Genomic DNA, 17245 nt, shown 5'->3' on the forward strand with positions numbered 1-17245 from the left:
ATGTGACCATGCCTTGGTGCCAAACATGACTTTTATCCTTTAGCAGGAACTATTTTTTCCAATACAGATTCAGATTTTATTGGAGAATTGGTTTATCTTTGGGTTCCACACCATGCTAGGATCAGATCTTTCATTTTTTAAATAATATACTATTGAGTAGAAAGGATTCCTTACATTGAACAAGTGAAGAATCTAAGTATGGAATGACAGATCTATCACATCCTGGTCCAAAGCTTTTGTCTTACATTGCTTATTACTTTTCGATAGAATTTACACTGGCCTTTAAATGTATTTGGATGAATTTACAATCAATATTGTTTTAATCATGCTAACAAATTAGTCTGGTAATGATCAGTTTAGACATTTATTTGTGGAGAAAGCACTTGTGAATCCAAAGGTTTTTTTTAAAAAAAAAGCAACCACATTAACATTGAATATTGTGCCTTACGCAATTATGTTAAAACTAGAAGTTGTTCTAGATCTTGAACTTTTCTGGGCATAGCTAGGTCAGACGATTGCTTGGGGTAGAACCAACATATTATGGAAGGATCTTATTTCTTTGATGACATGAGACTTCCTTTAAGGCCCAATTACACACCAAATTGAACAAAGCAATTCTAATAGAAATCAAGCTAAATTGTGAATACAAAAAATGTATGTAGGCAGAGTGGTATACAGAATATCTGTTTTATGGCCAAATGTGCTTGCACATTGCACTACAACTCATTTCCTTTTATTTCTAAATTCAGCTGGTAGAAGGGCCATTCATGCCCTTGAACATGAACATGTGCCCCTAAATAGAAAATAACAATACTTGCCAGTCTACATTTCCGTGAATACTTGTATTACAGTAGAAACCATATAACCACATGAGGGGCTTATAGTCACAAGAAATAGATGAATATTCATTTTAAGATAGGAAACTAAAAGGCAAGAGAGATCAGACAGCTGCAATGCGACAGGCAAGCATAGTTTACACAATGTGCTTTTAAATTTTAAAAGTTCAGTTATAAAGGTAATACCTATACTTTAAACTAATCAACAGGATTTCTTTGAAAATATTCCTTGTTCAGTGTTGGCTTTAGTTAGACTTTAAGACTTGACAGGCAGAGAAATGTCTGGATTGATCTGAGCACACTACTCCATGCTGGTTTAAAAATAGCTGGCCCAGGGCAACTGACCACCAGGTACCCACACAGTACACTTGCACTATGCCCTAAATCAGAGGTCAGCAAACTTTTTTGGCCACCAGGCCATTTCAGGGGTAGGCAGGAGCACACTAGGCTAGACTCTCTCTCGAGTCCTATTGGCTCCGCCCCCACCAGGAACGCCCCCTAAGGGGAAATTCCTCTCCTCCGCAACGCATACAGAGGAATGAATGTTCCCTATTTACCCCAGCGGCTGAAGTGTTAACACCGTCTATGGTAAATAGAAAGGGAGCCACTACACAGAGGCTCAAAAGCCACATGTGGCTCTGGAGCTCCAGTAGTTTGTTTCGGCTCCGCCGCGGGTTGCCGGCCGGCATTAGGCCAGATTGGCCAGGGGGCGCTTGGCCGGAACAAACTACCGGATAGGCAGATTCTGGCCTAAAAGCCGGCCTTTGCCCTAAATGTTCTTGCTGTGCTGATTACAGGGACTAGCAGCAATCTTTTTGAATGACATTTTGAGCAATGCTTTTACATTCTAGGACTGAGGGGGTATTTGGTGTTCCCCCTACTATACCCTATTATATAAAGGACAGCTGCCTACTTTTTATTATAGTTAAAATGTTGTGGACTCCATCATTTGGATAACACAAGCTATTTCTACAGTCGCAGTTGAAACCTAGGCTGCAAGAATTATCATGTCATATTTTCATTTTTTAGCTAAACATATACCTCTATGATCAGTGTTACATCTAAGATTTATTTAACAAAGTGCTATGGCACCCTGAAATAGGCACCACAAGGCTCTAAGCAGATTACTGTCAATCTAACATTATTCTCTTTAATACTTCTTTGAAACTAGTATTGCTTGCTCAGACAAAGTCTGTAGTCTGTAGTTAACCAGCTGCCTTCAACTTTTAATAAAAAGGTATTTGTATATGTATTTCTTCCATTCAATAGTCACAAAGGGGCAAATTCATCATAGATATAGACCTTTCATTTCTAATATTGTACTCTTAGTTTACTCAGTAAAGCTCAGTAAAGAGAAGTGTGTAAATTTAGCTGCATTTTCTAAGAATCTGTGGTGGGCCATATTATGAAAAACACAGATTGGATCATAATTGTGCAGGATTGGATTTGTTTCATTTTGTTGCTTTTATTTTGATGGGTTTCTATGGTACTGATATCCTAACATTAAAGCAGCAGTCTTCATCAGAGAGGTTTATGGTCCTCTCCTGGCATTCTTTCTTTCTACCAACATATATCTTAAAAAATGTTTGTCTGAAAGACGTTTAAAATTAATTATAACTAGGACTTTTGAGGTACATGGAATCAGCATAAATAAGATTGTGATAAAGTATCTTGGTGATGTGATCTCTGTATCTTCCTTCTTACTCAAATAGTTTGAAGCATCCACTGTTGCACAGTTCAGCACTATTTACTCCTGAGAACATAATATTGGTGCTTAACTATGGGTGAGGAAACATAAAATTGAAACCTTAAGTTGCTTAATGTGTAATTTTTTATTTTAATTATTTCATTTCCCCCATACTACTGCTTTTCTTTATTGTATTAGTAAAATTGTATTTAGTGTTGAAATAAATAGGAAAATCACCATGCAAAAAGCTAGAAGCCGTTTTAAATTCTCTTTGCATATTAAATACACAAATGCTCTGTGCCCCATCCAAATCCTACCCAACCCAAGTTGTATGCATAATTCAGTCTAATAATATGACATTGCGGATCGTCTTTTTTCTCCAAATTGCCACTACAGTATTGCAGTTGTCTTCATATCTGCAGTATTCTCCTGTGTGCCCAGGGTAGCTAAATGAAATGCCCTCCCAGGAGGTAGGTCCTCGACATCAGGGCTCACAATAAGTAGGGTACATGATGGTGGGCATCTGGGCATCAATTAACCAGAGTGGTTTAGAAAAAGTAGAGCAGAGGACAGATCCATATTTGAGGTGATATTTGCAGCAATAGCTCTTTTTTATTTAGATCTAATCTGGGCAATATTATTATTTATTATAATAATATAATATATTATTTTGTTAACCTTGGGAGATCTGGCAGTGATGATGAGCTGCCAGGGCCAGTGCAACTTTTCTTACTGAATTGACCAATAAATGCTAAGCCACACAAATAATGTGTTGATTATTCTTCTGTGGAGAAAAGGGAGCAGTCAAATATTTGTTGAAATCAATTGGAACTAGGAAGCACTCAGAAGTGTTTATTATGTTTGGTAACCCATTAAGCTGATTGTTGCAAATTAACCTTGAATGCTCATTATCATTTGTTTGCCTGTGAATGGCTTTACCCATACATTTAGTAGATAGATAGATAGATAGATAGATAGATAGATAGATAGATAGATAGATAGATAGACTGATTTTATAGAGTTAAGAATGTTCACTGAACATTAATTTTAATTATTCATCAGTGACACTAAAATAAATAAGCACCATTTTTTTTTGTTTTACATAACTAGATGATTAAATTTTCACTCTTTTTGTGTGAATATTCTCAACTCAAAATCAGCCCTATAACATCTTCCATTTTTATTATCACATGGATTGTACTCAATTGTGCTCATCTCTACAACTCTCTTTAATTGAAATATGTTCATCGTTGCCCATATTTTAAGAACCATTCTATGCACACAATTAAAAGATATATTTATCTTCCTGTGTACTCAGATTGTAATTTATGGACGGTAATCCATGTTATGACAGTGTGATCCCTACAGACTGTTCTGTGCACATGGGCCCTACACAAACTTATGGAGTTATATTAAGAAACATCTGTACTATTTAATGCTCTGTCAAACCATGACATTTTTTGCTACACTGGCAGATTTCACCATTTCAGCTGCTCTGACTGGTAAGACTGAGAAGCAAAGAGAACTCTTAAGCTGAGTACACACTTCCAATTTTTATCGTTCAAAATCAACGACGAACGAACGACGAACAATCGATTGGGCAAAAATCGTTCGTAAAAAAAGTAACCAACGACGCCGACGAACGAGGAAAGTCGTTGGAAATGAACGACCGGACCGGCGGATCGGATTGGACGACAATCGTTGACCATCGTTCGTGTGTACGATCGTTCATTGATTGTCCATGGTCTGAGCATGCGTGATGAACGAACGTTCGTTCACTTCCTGTGGTGCACGTAACTTCCTGTATCGTTCAAACGATTGCATCTATTGTGTGTACAATATCTACGAACGATCGTGTCGTTATCTGTATGTACAGGATCGGTGCTATACGATCGTTCGCAGATATCGTGCAGGATCGTTCGTCGTTCGTTTACCAACGATAATAATTGGAAGTGTGTACGTAGCTTAAGTCTTTGTTTATGTATATGTTTTTCCAGAGAATGGACTACAATTACCGCAATAAATGTGATATTTAGCACGATGGAAGTGATCGATTTATGAAAATGCCATGCAGTGTGTAGACACATGACATTTAGATTCAATGTGCATGTTTTGGACATTTTTGACACATAATGCTCTGCTGAATTAATAAAACTTGTTTGTGTACAGAGATGCTAACAAAGTTATTTACTTAGAAAGAAATTAATAGGCATGATCAATCCTGAGAAATCCCTGTGGTCCCCAGTTTCTATCAGAAGAAACAATAGATATGTTTTTTAAGGTTTAAACTATTTTAAAACCCAAACCTTTAACTGCACAAAAATTAGACTACTACAGCATTAACCTGCTTGCTGTACTGTTACATTTCTTTATGTAACCTATCCATATAGAGAATTGTAGACTCTTTCTATAGTATCTATTGTATGTGTCTCAGATTATTGTGCACTGTTTTCATGAGCACACCTCAATGCACTATTATTATTATACAGTGCCGACTTATGGCCCTAACATAGTAATACGTCCTTAAAACAGTCCAAGATCAATTTTGGGCGGAAGCCAATTGATCTAACTGCATGTTTTTGGAATGTGGTAGGAAATCGGAGTACCCAGAGGAAACCCACGCAAACACGGGGAGAACCTGCAAACTCCATGCAGATAGTGTCCCAGCTATATAGGTTGTCTAACTTCCTTGTTACTCTGTTTCTAATGTCACACATTTCTAGCAATCTATACAACACTGTTAAAACATTCCATCACCTTCAAAAGTTAGGATTCAAGCTTGTCTGTGTTTGGTCTGGCTTGATATGTTCACATCATTTCTCCTCTACAGACTCGCAATTTTTTCTTTTGAATTAATGAATGGCAGGGGTCACTTTATAATAATGATCATTATGTCACAATACTAAAAAGGGAACATCAAGGGCTCTATTTATAAAACACAATCAGACATTCCCTCAAACATTTCTTCATGGGAATATTCCAGGTCTATGTGTTTCAATGGCAGTAATTGATTCCCACATGGAAATCTTTGAGGAAATGTGAGAGTCCCTATGCATTTGTTGGTGTATTCACCTACATATATAGAAAAACTTAAGAAGGGATTTAGAGGGCATCCTGAAGGCTTGCTTATTTAATACCATAGCCAATACAGAGTATCAATTAAACTCTAAACTTTCCAGAAAATAAAACTTTTGGGAATATTTAGACTGCCTTATATAAATCTCAGTTGTCTATTATTATTATTAATAATAATAATAATAATAATAATAATATTAATAATAGTAAACTGTATGTATAAAGCGCCAACGTGTTACGCAGCGCTATACAATAAATAGAGTACATTTGAGCAGTATGCAAGCAAAGCACAAAAAAACTAAGACAGTTGTCACCAAAAGGGCATCTTTGCTGTTAACAGAGACAATGATACTGTATTCTTATCTGTTAGCACTGAAGATACGTTTGTGCAGTGTTAAAAGCAGGAAATGTCACAGTTTGTCCGCTCCCACTTGACGGAAATCTAGTCAGCGCAGTATTCAAAATATCTGATAGACCCTTATGAGCGGAGTGCTTTTTCTCTACTTGGCACAGGTTATTAGAAAAGATGAATTTCTCAGATGCTCATTTCGCTGCTACTGTCTTGCAGATTTAAAAAATTGCTCCTGAATTACGATGTTTTCATTGTATTTCTTATTTTACTGCTGCAGCTTCTCGTAATAGGGCTAATTTAGATGATGTGTCCTGTAGACCTAACTCAACCTCTCGTCTATTTTTTTCCTTCTAGCTGTCATTACATGATTACATTTTTTTAAAACATTTGCACAAAGTGAAGAACTATTTGTTACGTTGCGAGTTAGGCTGTAAATGGTAGTGATAAAGTGGCTGTATTTCAGTTTCTGGTTTTTCACAGAAGTAATCATACAGAGCCTTGTGTCAAATTTTCGTGAATTTATTTTCTTCTGTGTATGGAGTTTCATGGAATCTGGCTTCTGCCACCAATTAACAACATTGCTATTGAAAGACAGTTTTATATCCAAAGCAGAACTTCAGGCTTATGTAAGAGATGTAAATGAATGCATTTCTCTGTATTTAATAATAATTCACTATGTTTCATTTTTAATGCTCTTAACACCTGAATTTGACTTGGTATCAGCATTTTGTAATCCTTTACACAGCAGCACTTAGGCTGCGTACACACGTGCAATAATTGTCATTGTAAACGAACGATCCACAAAAAATCATTCGAAAGTTGTTAACAAAAAAAGTGCACAATGACTGGTCAACGACACCGACGAACAAGGAATCTCACTTGTAACGAACGACTGTTCTGGTGGATCTGATTGGGTGATAATCTGGGCGATTGGGCGACACACGATAATCTATTGTGTGTACGGTCGTTCAGTGATCATGGATTGTTCTGTGATATACTTTCTCCTGAACATGTCACTTCCTGCATCGTTTGAACGATTGTTCTAATGATCGTTCAAACAAACTTTCCTAGTGTATTATATTTGAACAATTGTATTGCTACAGCATGTACAGAATTGTGCACAATACGATCATTTAAAATAATCGGGAATAATCGTGGATTGTTCACTGTCAAACAATAATTATTGCATGTGTGTACCTAGCCTTAGATTGGGAGTGGTAAAAACAAGACTGGAAGCCATTCAGGTTTTCTGCAAGCAAATGTGTTACTAAAAACATGCAGACAGAAGAAGAGCATGGATTTAATATTATTATTATCCTAAAATTATATAGTGCTACCATATCATACAGCATTTTACAAAGTCCATAGTCATGTAATTAATTGTCCCTCAGGTTTTCATGATCTAATGTCTCAGCCATAGTCATAAGTATCTATAACAGTCTAAGGCCAATTTCAGGGGAAACCAATTAACCTACCTGCTTGTTTTGTGGGATGTGAGAGGAACCTGCAAAGCCCAAGAGAAACCCACGCAAATAAGTGGGAAATGGGGGAAACACAGACTCCATGAAGGTAATGTCCTTCCCAAGAGTTAATCCCGGTACTGTATCTATCTCCTGTCACACTATCCCATGGGAGATTGCAATTAGATGTTCTAACACATATTGCAAATACACATTCTAGTGTTGTCACCATGAGGAAATTATTCCTAATTAAAGAAGCACAACAATGGTTGGAATGTTTGCATGTATACGTGACGCATGTATATGTGAAGACATTGCATGGAAGCTGCAGAAGATCAGCAGCACTGAGATGCTGCAAATGCATCAAAATAGGTGGAAACATTATAAAGTTAAAAAAAATACCTTAGCTGTTGTTTATGGTACACAGCACTTTAGCACAATAAGTGTCAATTAAAGAAAAAGAGTAAAATAATAAAATAATTCTTTCTTTAATACTGCTGTTTACAAGAAATTATCATCATGCAAGGATGACTTCTGGCATCCAATCATTTGAATGATTTCCTTTCATGTGTGGGTGTAGACTGTCTTGAAACATATACCTTCTATATGGCTAATGTATTTTCCCTTGAAAACATGTTACCAATGAGAACATTATGCTGAAGCATTTTTCTTCATTTTTTTAAGGAAATCAACCAGTGGCTGCTCAGGATCTCATAGTTACAAGAGCCGGATATCTGGAGAAACGAAGAAAAGGTTTGTGAATTTACTATTAAAATTGAACCTTTCTGAGGCAGTTGGAAACTATATTAAATATATAAAATATTTACTATATTAAAGAAAATCTCAATAAAGCCTTCTGCAATAATAATAGAATTCCATTTACTGGGACATTCACAGGGTTAGCTCTTCTCTCAGCAGCTCAAGAGTTGTTAATTTGTTGAAAAACAGCTTTGATTAAATTTGACCATATGCAGATCATGATAAATATACAGGGGGTATATACAGAAAAAACTGCATGATATTCAGTCAGAGATATAAACAACTGAAATGCTTCTGAAGGTACACAGGATTGGGAGGCAGGTGGGCCAAACTTGACTTTTAGTGGAAAGGCAAGATCTATATAGCAGAACCATTTATATTCATTACTGTAATATTTATTATTTAGAGCTGAAACAAGGGGCAAAATACCTGTCCTAGCATCAAATTGGAAAGTCAGACCACTCTCACACACAAGCAGTAGTCTGGGTCTCCAGTGGTCTGACATTCCCTCTTGTACACACTTCCAATTATCAAGCTTATTATAGTGTGCAAAAGGAGTGTCAGACCACTAAATACTTGGGTCTCTGCTTGTATGGGAAAGCAGCAGTCTGGCTCTCAAGTGTAGACACCATAAGTAAAAAATAACATGCTTTACATTTGTATTATTCCTTTCTTTTTCAGATCATAACTTTTTTGCATCTGACTGGCAAAAACGTTGGTGTGCAATAAGCAAGTTTGTCTTCTACTATTATGGAAGTGACAAAGGTATGTTCTAAAAGATTGTATTACTGATGAAGAATACTAAAAATAAAAAAAAACCTCTAACTTCCTAATTCTAATAAAAGATCAATTATCCCAGCTGTAACGGAGCACATACAAGTTTTCTATGTAGGTTCCAGCAAATCTCTCTCTCTCCCAAGTTCAATTTGTTATGAAAAGATGATGGGGAAATTGGATAAACAAAGGAACGTAGACCACATTAGGTATCTAGGTGCTCTTTCTCTTTAAAAAAAAATTCACATATATTTTTTAGTCCTAGGCCTAGTTTTTATGGACATGTTTAAAATGTCTATTCCTTCTTATGTGCCAGTACACACTAGGGGTGTTCTTGGGACATAGCCTTGTGGCTTTAAAATCCTCATAAATGCTTCAGTTGTTATTAGTCGATAAGTGTATGTGCGTTTATGGGCACTGTAAGGAAGATTAGTGTCAGTTTTTCTACTTCTTTATAAATGTCTGAGTTGGTACATGGAAGCATGTGTTTTCCTAGTTGTATAAAAAAATCCTTAACTAGATCTTAAACTAGGATTTAAGTAGTTCTGTGTTTAAAAAAATATCACTGAGGAATCTGCTATCCATACATAACACTGTGTAATGGTGGAAAGAAGGCCCAAGAGGTGAGCTAAGAAACCTGCCTTATACTACCCCATAATAAGTACTGCTGAAGACATATTTCTAATTCAGGTCTAGCGTTTTCATTTTTCAATCCAATACTATCAGTCCATCAGTCCATAGCATCAGTCAATGGCATCTGACTGAATTGTTATGGAATGATCAATATTCTAACCTTTCGAAAAAAATTGAGAAGTTTGATGCCCATCATAGAGACAAAGGCAACAAGTCATACATTTAGCCAGATAATTCCCAGAGTTACTGTGCAGCACAGCAATTACTTAGACATTTGTCATGAGCAATATAGGATTTGGCTATTTTATTCACAATCTCTAGTTCCTCCTTGAGCTTTTTCTCTCAGGAATGCTATGATAATTGGTTAACATACTGTAAGAGCCATACAGCTTCATGTCACCCACTGTCCAGTATGTACGAAGTTCCTGGCTTTGCCCCCTTCCAGATGAAATAGAAGAATGAGTGTGGGGGCACATGACAGCCTAATATCTTAGTATGTAACCGTGCAAATATCAGGTCTTTGCAATTCTTGAAACTGTTTTTTCTTTTAGTGAGAAGCTGTGATGGCAGAGGCACAAGCAAGTTTCACGTCGTTGGAGTTATGGGCCGTCATGATGTCTTTGTTTCTCCAGGGAAAGGAAGGACATTTCTCCCCCAGTGTTTGTGACATCTCAGTGTGAATATCCTTTGCTGACTTTCCCTGGAGAAACAAAAACTTCATGAAGGCCTGTAACTCCAACGACGTGAAACTTGCTTGTGCCTCTACCATCACAGCTTCTCACTAAAAGAAAAAACAGTTCTATGAATCGCAAAGACCTGATATTTGCACCGTTACATACTAAGATGTTAGGCTGACATGTGCCCCCACACTCATTTTTCTATTTCATCTGGAAGGGGGCAAAGCCAGGAACTTCTCGGCATCCCCTCGTATTTTTGTGCATTCAGACAAACTTTTCTTCTATTCAGAAGTTACAGTTCCATTGCCTCTTTTTGTTGCTTTTGTGAATATGCTTGTAAATGCACTAGCTGGTTAGGCAGGATTCCAAAACCAAAATTGGAATTTTTTGGAGTATCACTAATTGTCATGTATATGAATATTTTTTATGAATATTTTAGTAAAGTTTGGCATCAGTTCTTTAAGGTATGCTTTGCTGGTACTGTACACAGTAATGCCTTTCTGGATTTGAAAAATATATCAATCTAATGATTATTTTGTCTGACACCGATTTTACTCTTCTGCACATATGGCACAGCTGTTACACCAAGGTTTGAACCTTATTTTTCTTTTTAAAAATGCCCCAAGAATCTTTGAGATCATTTTGTTTATTGTCAGTTGAAATCATGGCACACAGATTTTTAAAGAATCTGCCTGATAATAAATGTGAGACTGTGCTTATTTACATAGCCACTGTACATAGCAACAGCTGGGCTTCTCTAACGGAGGCATCCACGATTCCCCAGCCTCCAAATCTGCATGTGACTACCATCAGTGTGTTGACTGTAATTCTACAGAGACTTCTTAAAAGCTTCAGGCAGAAATGCCATTTTACAGGAAGCCGCCAGAGAACTAACTTGGTGCTACTTTGCTTTTATCTTTGGCAGACAAACAGCAGAAAGGTGAATTTTCACTGGAAGGATACAGCGCCAGAATAAATAATACTCTCCGCAAGGATGCAAAGAAAGATTGCTGTTTTGAAATCTTTGCTCCTGATAAACGCGTCTATCAGGTTTGACTTTTAATGCCTCTATTTAAATTAGGTTGATAAAACTATTTCATAGGCCGGCTCACTAACTGCCAGCCACATCTGCACAGTACACGCATGCATATGAGAATATATAAAGAATAAAAAAATCAAAGTTCACCTACTCTGAATTTAAGGCAAATATATATTAAATGTATGTGTGTACATATATATCAATATAAATATATATAAATATAATATATATTATATATTTATATGTGTACCCTCCCAAAAGTGGCCAGTACATAAAAAACGGCCTAGGAATCAAACCTTAAAGTTGCATCACGGAAGTTTAGGGTAGCATTTTTGATATGTTTTTTACCGCTGTCTGTGCTTCCTCAGGCAGGTTCAGACCTGCTTCGGGATGAGGCACCTTGCCAGCCATTTGGTCACTGGCACATCAGCGATATTTGACTGCTGGTGGCAGTAAGCAGTACTAGTACCATTCATTTATTCTCTATGGGGCTGCCCCTTCCAGAAACTACATGTAGCTTCTCCCCAGAGGCAGTGGTTCTCAGCCAAAGAAAGTAGTAAACATACCTCAACCTTATGGCCATTATGAACATGGTCCAGGTTATAGTGATGATTCAGTGAGGAAATATCTCTCAAATTTGCTCACAAATACCAAATTGTGGACATGGTCTAATTTTTTACATTGTGTTAGTCCTGCCTAAGAGCCCTTGCAGAGCCCAATGACCATATCCCATCTCCTTTGTATGTATGTATTCCCCTTAGCGGCTACCTTTCATGCACTAACATTTAAAAAATTCCCCATTCCTGCCACATTCAAGTTCATAAGTGCAACACACTTGTAAGCCATGCAGCTTCTAATGAAAATAGAGCACCGACTTTATCTTCTCATTTAGTTTGGGTATCCCATGATATGCCTTCTGTTTTAATCTCCATTGCTCATTTTTACACTTTATTACCAAATACTTCTAACATTTACACCTGTCCATTGCCATACTCACTTTTTTTGCAGGGTTGTGGCTAGGTTGTTTCTGGTGCTATGTCCGGCACCAAGGTATTTTTCTGCTCAGCCTGATTCTCTCTCAGTCAGCTCCTGGTTGGGATGATTGTGAGTCCTACTGCACAAAGGTTTTAGAGTTATTGCCGCCAACCACAGTACTAGTGCAGACCAGCATCCAGATGAATATAGGGATTATTATAAGTGACATGCAAAAAAAAATAATAGAAAACCCAAGAAAACACTTTGGCTGTCCAAAATGTCTAGTATTATTGGTGTGAATTTTTGGACAGTTGGCAACACTGCTTGCAACACTCTCTGTAAAGAATAACCCCTAAAGTGAAGGCTTCTTGGTGTTCAAATCATCAGCTATTAAATTGCACTGGCATTTCAATTTATAGCAAGAAAAAAACAATCATTACATGAAAACCCAACTGCATCAATTGTAACAGCAGGTTCATCCCTGCCTCTTCATTGCATGATTTCACCTTGCCATCCGCCAGAGTACATGGCAATTTAGGTTCAAAAATTACCAGCGTCTGCATATGTGACAACTGGCAGCAGTGAGCGGTACTAGTACATTTATTCCCTAAGGGGCTGCTGCATGGAGAAAGTACAGCAATTCAGCGTCTCCTGGCATGAGGAAGCTGTAAATGCACCGCCACCTCACTGCCATTTTATGTCTAAATCTGACCCTTACACCAGAGCCAAATAAAAAACTCCAAGCTAGTTACATTCCAGCCTCATTGTTAGGCCAATTTGATTAGTATGCTATCCAAACCAAATGCTTACAAACCGAACTAAGTGCCCTGCTGTACTGTGTGTTATTACTACTGATTAAACACATGTACAGAATGTAACATACATTATAGTAAATCTGCAAGTTAACAACCATCACATAAATACAAACTACAAACAGTAATCCAGTCTCAGAGTAGACCTGATAGGGAATTAATTACAGGTCTTAGAACCTGACATGACAGCAAACATAGCTGCTATTGGTTAATAATTAATCCTGTTTTTGCTAAAAGCAGTGTCTTTGTTATAATTTAACAACTAAAAACAGCTCAAAATTTGCATGACATTTTTTATTAATATTCTTTGGCTTCCCATTGTGGAGAGTTCCCCTTGCTTCCTTCCCCAGTGACAAAGACATTCATATGCTAGTAGCAAATGGCATTGCTGTTAGTTATTATTACAAAGTACACGTAAAAGTACAGATTTCATTACTTGACACATTATTATGAATATTTACATTAAAGTGTAACTAGGGCAAGCAAAACTTTTGTTTTTTAATTGGGAAAAAAGCTGACAGCGATACAAACTCTCCCCCCCCCCCACCCATAACCATTTTTTTGGCTTTGGAAATTTTTGTTAACAATTTGACATACTTCTAAAAAATTTGATATTTATATACTGATAAGTGCCAGGCTGTCAGCACTTACTAGCTATTTCTTTTTATAAAGGCTTTATTATTTATGTTGGGTAAACACTGAACTGTTATTGGTATCTGTATGATTAATAAAGACTTGTACACACTTTTAATTACCATCACCTGAAACAATGTATCTGTTATTGTGTTCTAGCACTGCCAAGTATTTGACTTGTTAAAACAAAGTAGAATTCCCAGGTAGAGCAGTGCAGATTTATCAATGCAAACACCTTGAGTACAACTTTAATGCTACATCACAACATAGGCGCCAGGGGTATCACTGAATGAAGGCCAAGCACGCCTATCAGCAGAGCATTTCAAAGACCTATCATGCTGGCATCAATACTGAATGTAACTTTAATACATTTTAAAGATCTAAAATTGCATTTGAAAATCATTTAATTAAGTTGTCAGGTAATGTGTTGAAATCTGACAAGTACATTTTTAAGAAAACTATACCCAGCAGTCTAAAGATATTCACGGGTGTCTTCTAATTGTCAAGGGCAAATTTCGTTCATCAGTTCTGGCTTTGACATTGATGAAGAGAAGCAGCTTTTTTCTGCACAGCTGCCAGCTGCTGATCACAGTTTCAAATCCATCATCCTCTGCTCCAATTACGTAAATTTGTCAAAATTAACCGTACATTATAAGAAGCATCCTTGCACGAAAAGTATCAGTAGACATGTGAAGAATTGTTAATGTTTCCATATAGGAGTGACATGAATGCTAGATTTTTTTAAACTGGCAAATCATTTGTGGTTTTCTTATTACAGTTTGCAGCACCAACCCCTAAAGAGGCAGAAGAATGGGTGAATTCAATCTTGTATCTACAAGGTAAGCAAAGCAAATGAGTTTAAAAAAAAGTAAATTCTGAATTTTTTACCATTGTATGGCTACTTCCCTTGAACATAAACCTCAAACTTTTAAATATAAATTGACTGAAGACTCAAAGCATTTTAAATGTTTCATACTAATGAGACTAAAACATGGCTTAATATTCACTTAAAGGAGTTTTTTTTTAATACTTAGACTGCCTTGTCACACATATGGTATAAAGAAGAAACAGCTGAATGTCTTTTCACCATCCCCATCCTGTTGTTTAGTATGTGTATGAGGATTGGGCAATTGCTGTTTGTGGGAAGGTTGACTCAGGGGACTCTGTGTGCAATGTGGTCTCCAGAATTAGCCAAAAGAATTCGGTTGCCAGCCCTGGGGTAACACGTGTGAGGTATACCCAACAGACACTGTTAGCACTGACTACTTCTGCTGTTTGTGCTGACAGCATAAAGTATTTACAATGTTACTGTTCTATACAAACAATACTTCATTACATAATTGGACCATGGATACAGTTGTAGAATGGCTCAACCCCCTCTATTGCCTTAGCACCCATGATTAAAGTTAAACAAGGAATTACTACTAAAATTAGGAAGAAATGTGAGCAGCCATGTTTATTATTGCTGATACTTGATACTCGTTCTGTTACAGACTGTTAATAAAAAAAATGTACACTCTGTCCTTCTGGACCCTGTAATATAATCCTTTTTCTGTCCAACTGGTTGGTATTTTTCTGCATATTTTAAAGAATGTACCTTCATTACAATGGAGGTTACAGACTATGAATAAAACTTTGTCTTTAGGCAGGTTGTGTGTCAAATAATCAGCCTCACCGATGTGTATTTCAGAATAGACCTTTTATAAAATTTACAATAGGTTCTTGAAAGATTTTTTAAAATATCGAAAGTAATTTAAAGTTTATAATGCCTATGCATTCTTTCTAGTTTGAACTTTTGCCTGTTTATTTACTTGTGCTGTGTAATATGGCTATGAGGCAGGGTTCGGGGTCCAATTGGGTGCCTAGTGTTCATCAGAGGAAGTAGGAATTAGGGTTTACCAGAACAAAAAACTTTACCTGGCATAGTGGCATATTTTTGCACACCTCGGGCTTGGTGGCTCTTATTTGGCCCTTATCTTGAACAAAAACACTAATTTTGAAAAATATAATTTTAAAGGGTCCACCGAAGAGTTTTTTTTCTGGTTTTCTGGTGGGCCAATGTGTCCCTGCAGCTAAGCAATATACTAAACATTTTAATCTGACAAACTTCCCTACCTCTGATACAGACCTACAATAAAACATAATCAGAACAGAACAGTTGTACAGATTGCATTTGTAGTTTTAGTGTAAAGGATGGAGAGCATAACACCTCCTGCCATTGGCAAAAGTTTGAAATACATTCTAAACAGTACTAAACCATGGAGGAGTGTTTTTTAGCCTATTTGTCTTTAATAACAAAACTTGTTTCTCTTTGCAGATGGCGATGGCACTGATTTGTATGATGATGTAAACCAGCCCGAACTTTTTTCTCCTATGTCAAAGATTGGTCATGAAGAAGCTGAAGACATTTATGAAGTACTGCCAGGTAATAACATTTTAGTCCAGCGGTCGCCAACCTTTCCTATCCCACGGACCACTAAATTCATAATTTTAAATCCTGCGGACCATTAATACGAAATTTTTAAAAAAAGATACATTTAATACATTTAAAAAGATAAATTACATAAATACACATGTAAAATAATGATCTTCCTAATGGTGCCTGACAAGGAAAGTGGAGGCTCAGATTTATTGATCAGCTCACGGGTAAGTATTACTATGGTCACTATTATAGTTGCATTATCTTTGTTATTACTAAAGAAATGCAAAATATTTGTTTGCTTTTTCTCACTCTTAATGGGTTTTTTTCGAATCTAAGACCAAACAAGAAATGATAGTTATCAAAGTTAAATTATTTGATGCCAATAAATATAACAGTTAAATAAAAAACACAGTTAAGGTCATACTTACCTTAAAGAGCATCTGAGAAATAAACAAATTAAATACCACTGAGTTAGTCCATAATCCTAAATAGCAAGTAAATTCTTGAAGTTGTGCCTGCAAAAGAAAGTCAGAGAACAAAGAACTAATCACCAGTATGGCCTATGATGTCTCTGCAGCTGATCTTTTTCCAATATTCACTTGCCCTTCCTTGGTTTTGCACTGTAGAGAAGAAAGGTATTGCTTCCTTAAAGTGGTGCTTTTGGACAAAGCCTTATTTTCCAAAGGATTAGACCTTCTGTCAAGTTTTTTAATTGTTGTCTGCATCACAATTAAAGTGGGACTAAAGTTAAAAATTAAAAAATTGCAAGCAGGCATGTTCTCTATTCCAGAAAGGACAAGCTACAGCTTTGACACACTGAGGGGGTGCAGCAGCTACAAGAATCCCGGATTCACATTGGACATTATTATTAACCTCCCTGGCAGTATGATTATTTTAGTATTTTTAAATGTCAAAGTAATAGATTTGACATTTAAAAATACTTATTATTTAAAATTTCCTGCCCATCCCCCCCCCCCCCGACGCACGCACGCTACCCGCACACATATCGAATGACCTAGCCGGCATCACCCTGAGGGGGGCAGATGACGGGCATCACCAACGGACACTGATGCCACCCGGGCATCACCAAGATGCCGGGCCAGACCGTAAG

The 17245-nt window shown here is 36.9% G+C and overlaps 1 protein-coding gene across 1 annotated transcript in view; it reads left to right on the top strand.

Annotated features, from left to right (window-relative positions):
* Positions 1–17245, top strand: part of SKAP2 (src kinase associated phosphoprotein 2) — a 138581-nt gene that overhangs the window by 77934 nt on the left and 43402 nt on the right. Inside the window, exons 5-9 of the mRNA XM_072412498.1 lie at positions 8095–8163; positions 8851–8934; positions 11179–11303; positions 14491–14551; positions 16030–16137. Coding sequence (XP_072268599.1) covers positions 8095–8163; positions 8851–8934; positions 11179–11303; positions 14491–14551; positions 16030–16137 — 447 coding nt within the window. The remainder of the gene's footprint in view (positions 1–8094; positions 8164–8850; positions 8935–11178; positions 11304–14490; positions 14552–16029; positions 16138–17245) is intronic.

Source organism: Pyxicephalus adspersus, chromosome 5, assembly GCF_032062135.1.
Source record: "Pyxicephalus adspersus chromosome 5, UCB_Pads_2.0, whole genome shotgun sequence".
Taxonomy (NCBI): domain Eukaryota; kingdom Metazoa; phylum Chordata; class Amphibia; order Anura; family Pyxicephalidae; genus Pyxicephalus; species Pyxicephalus adspersus.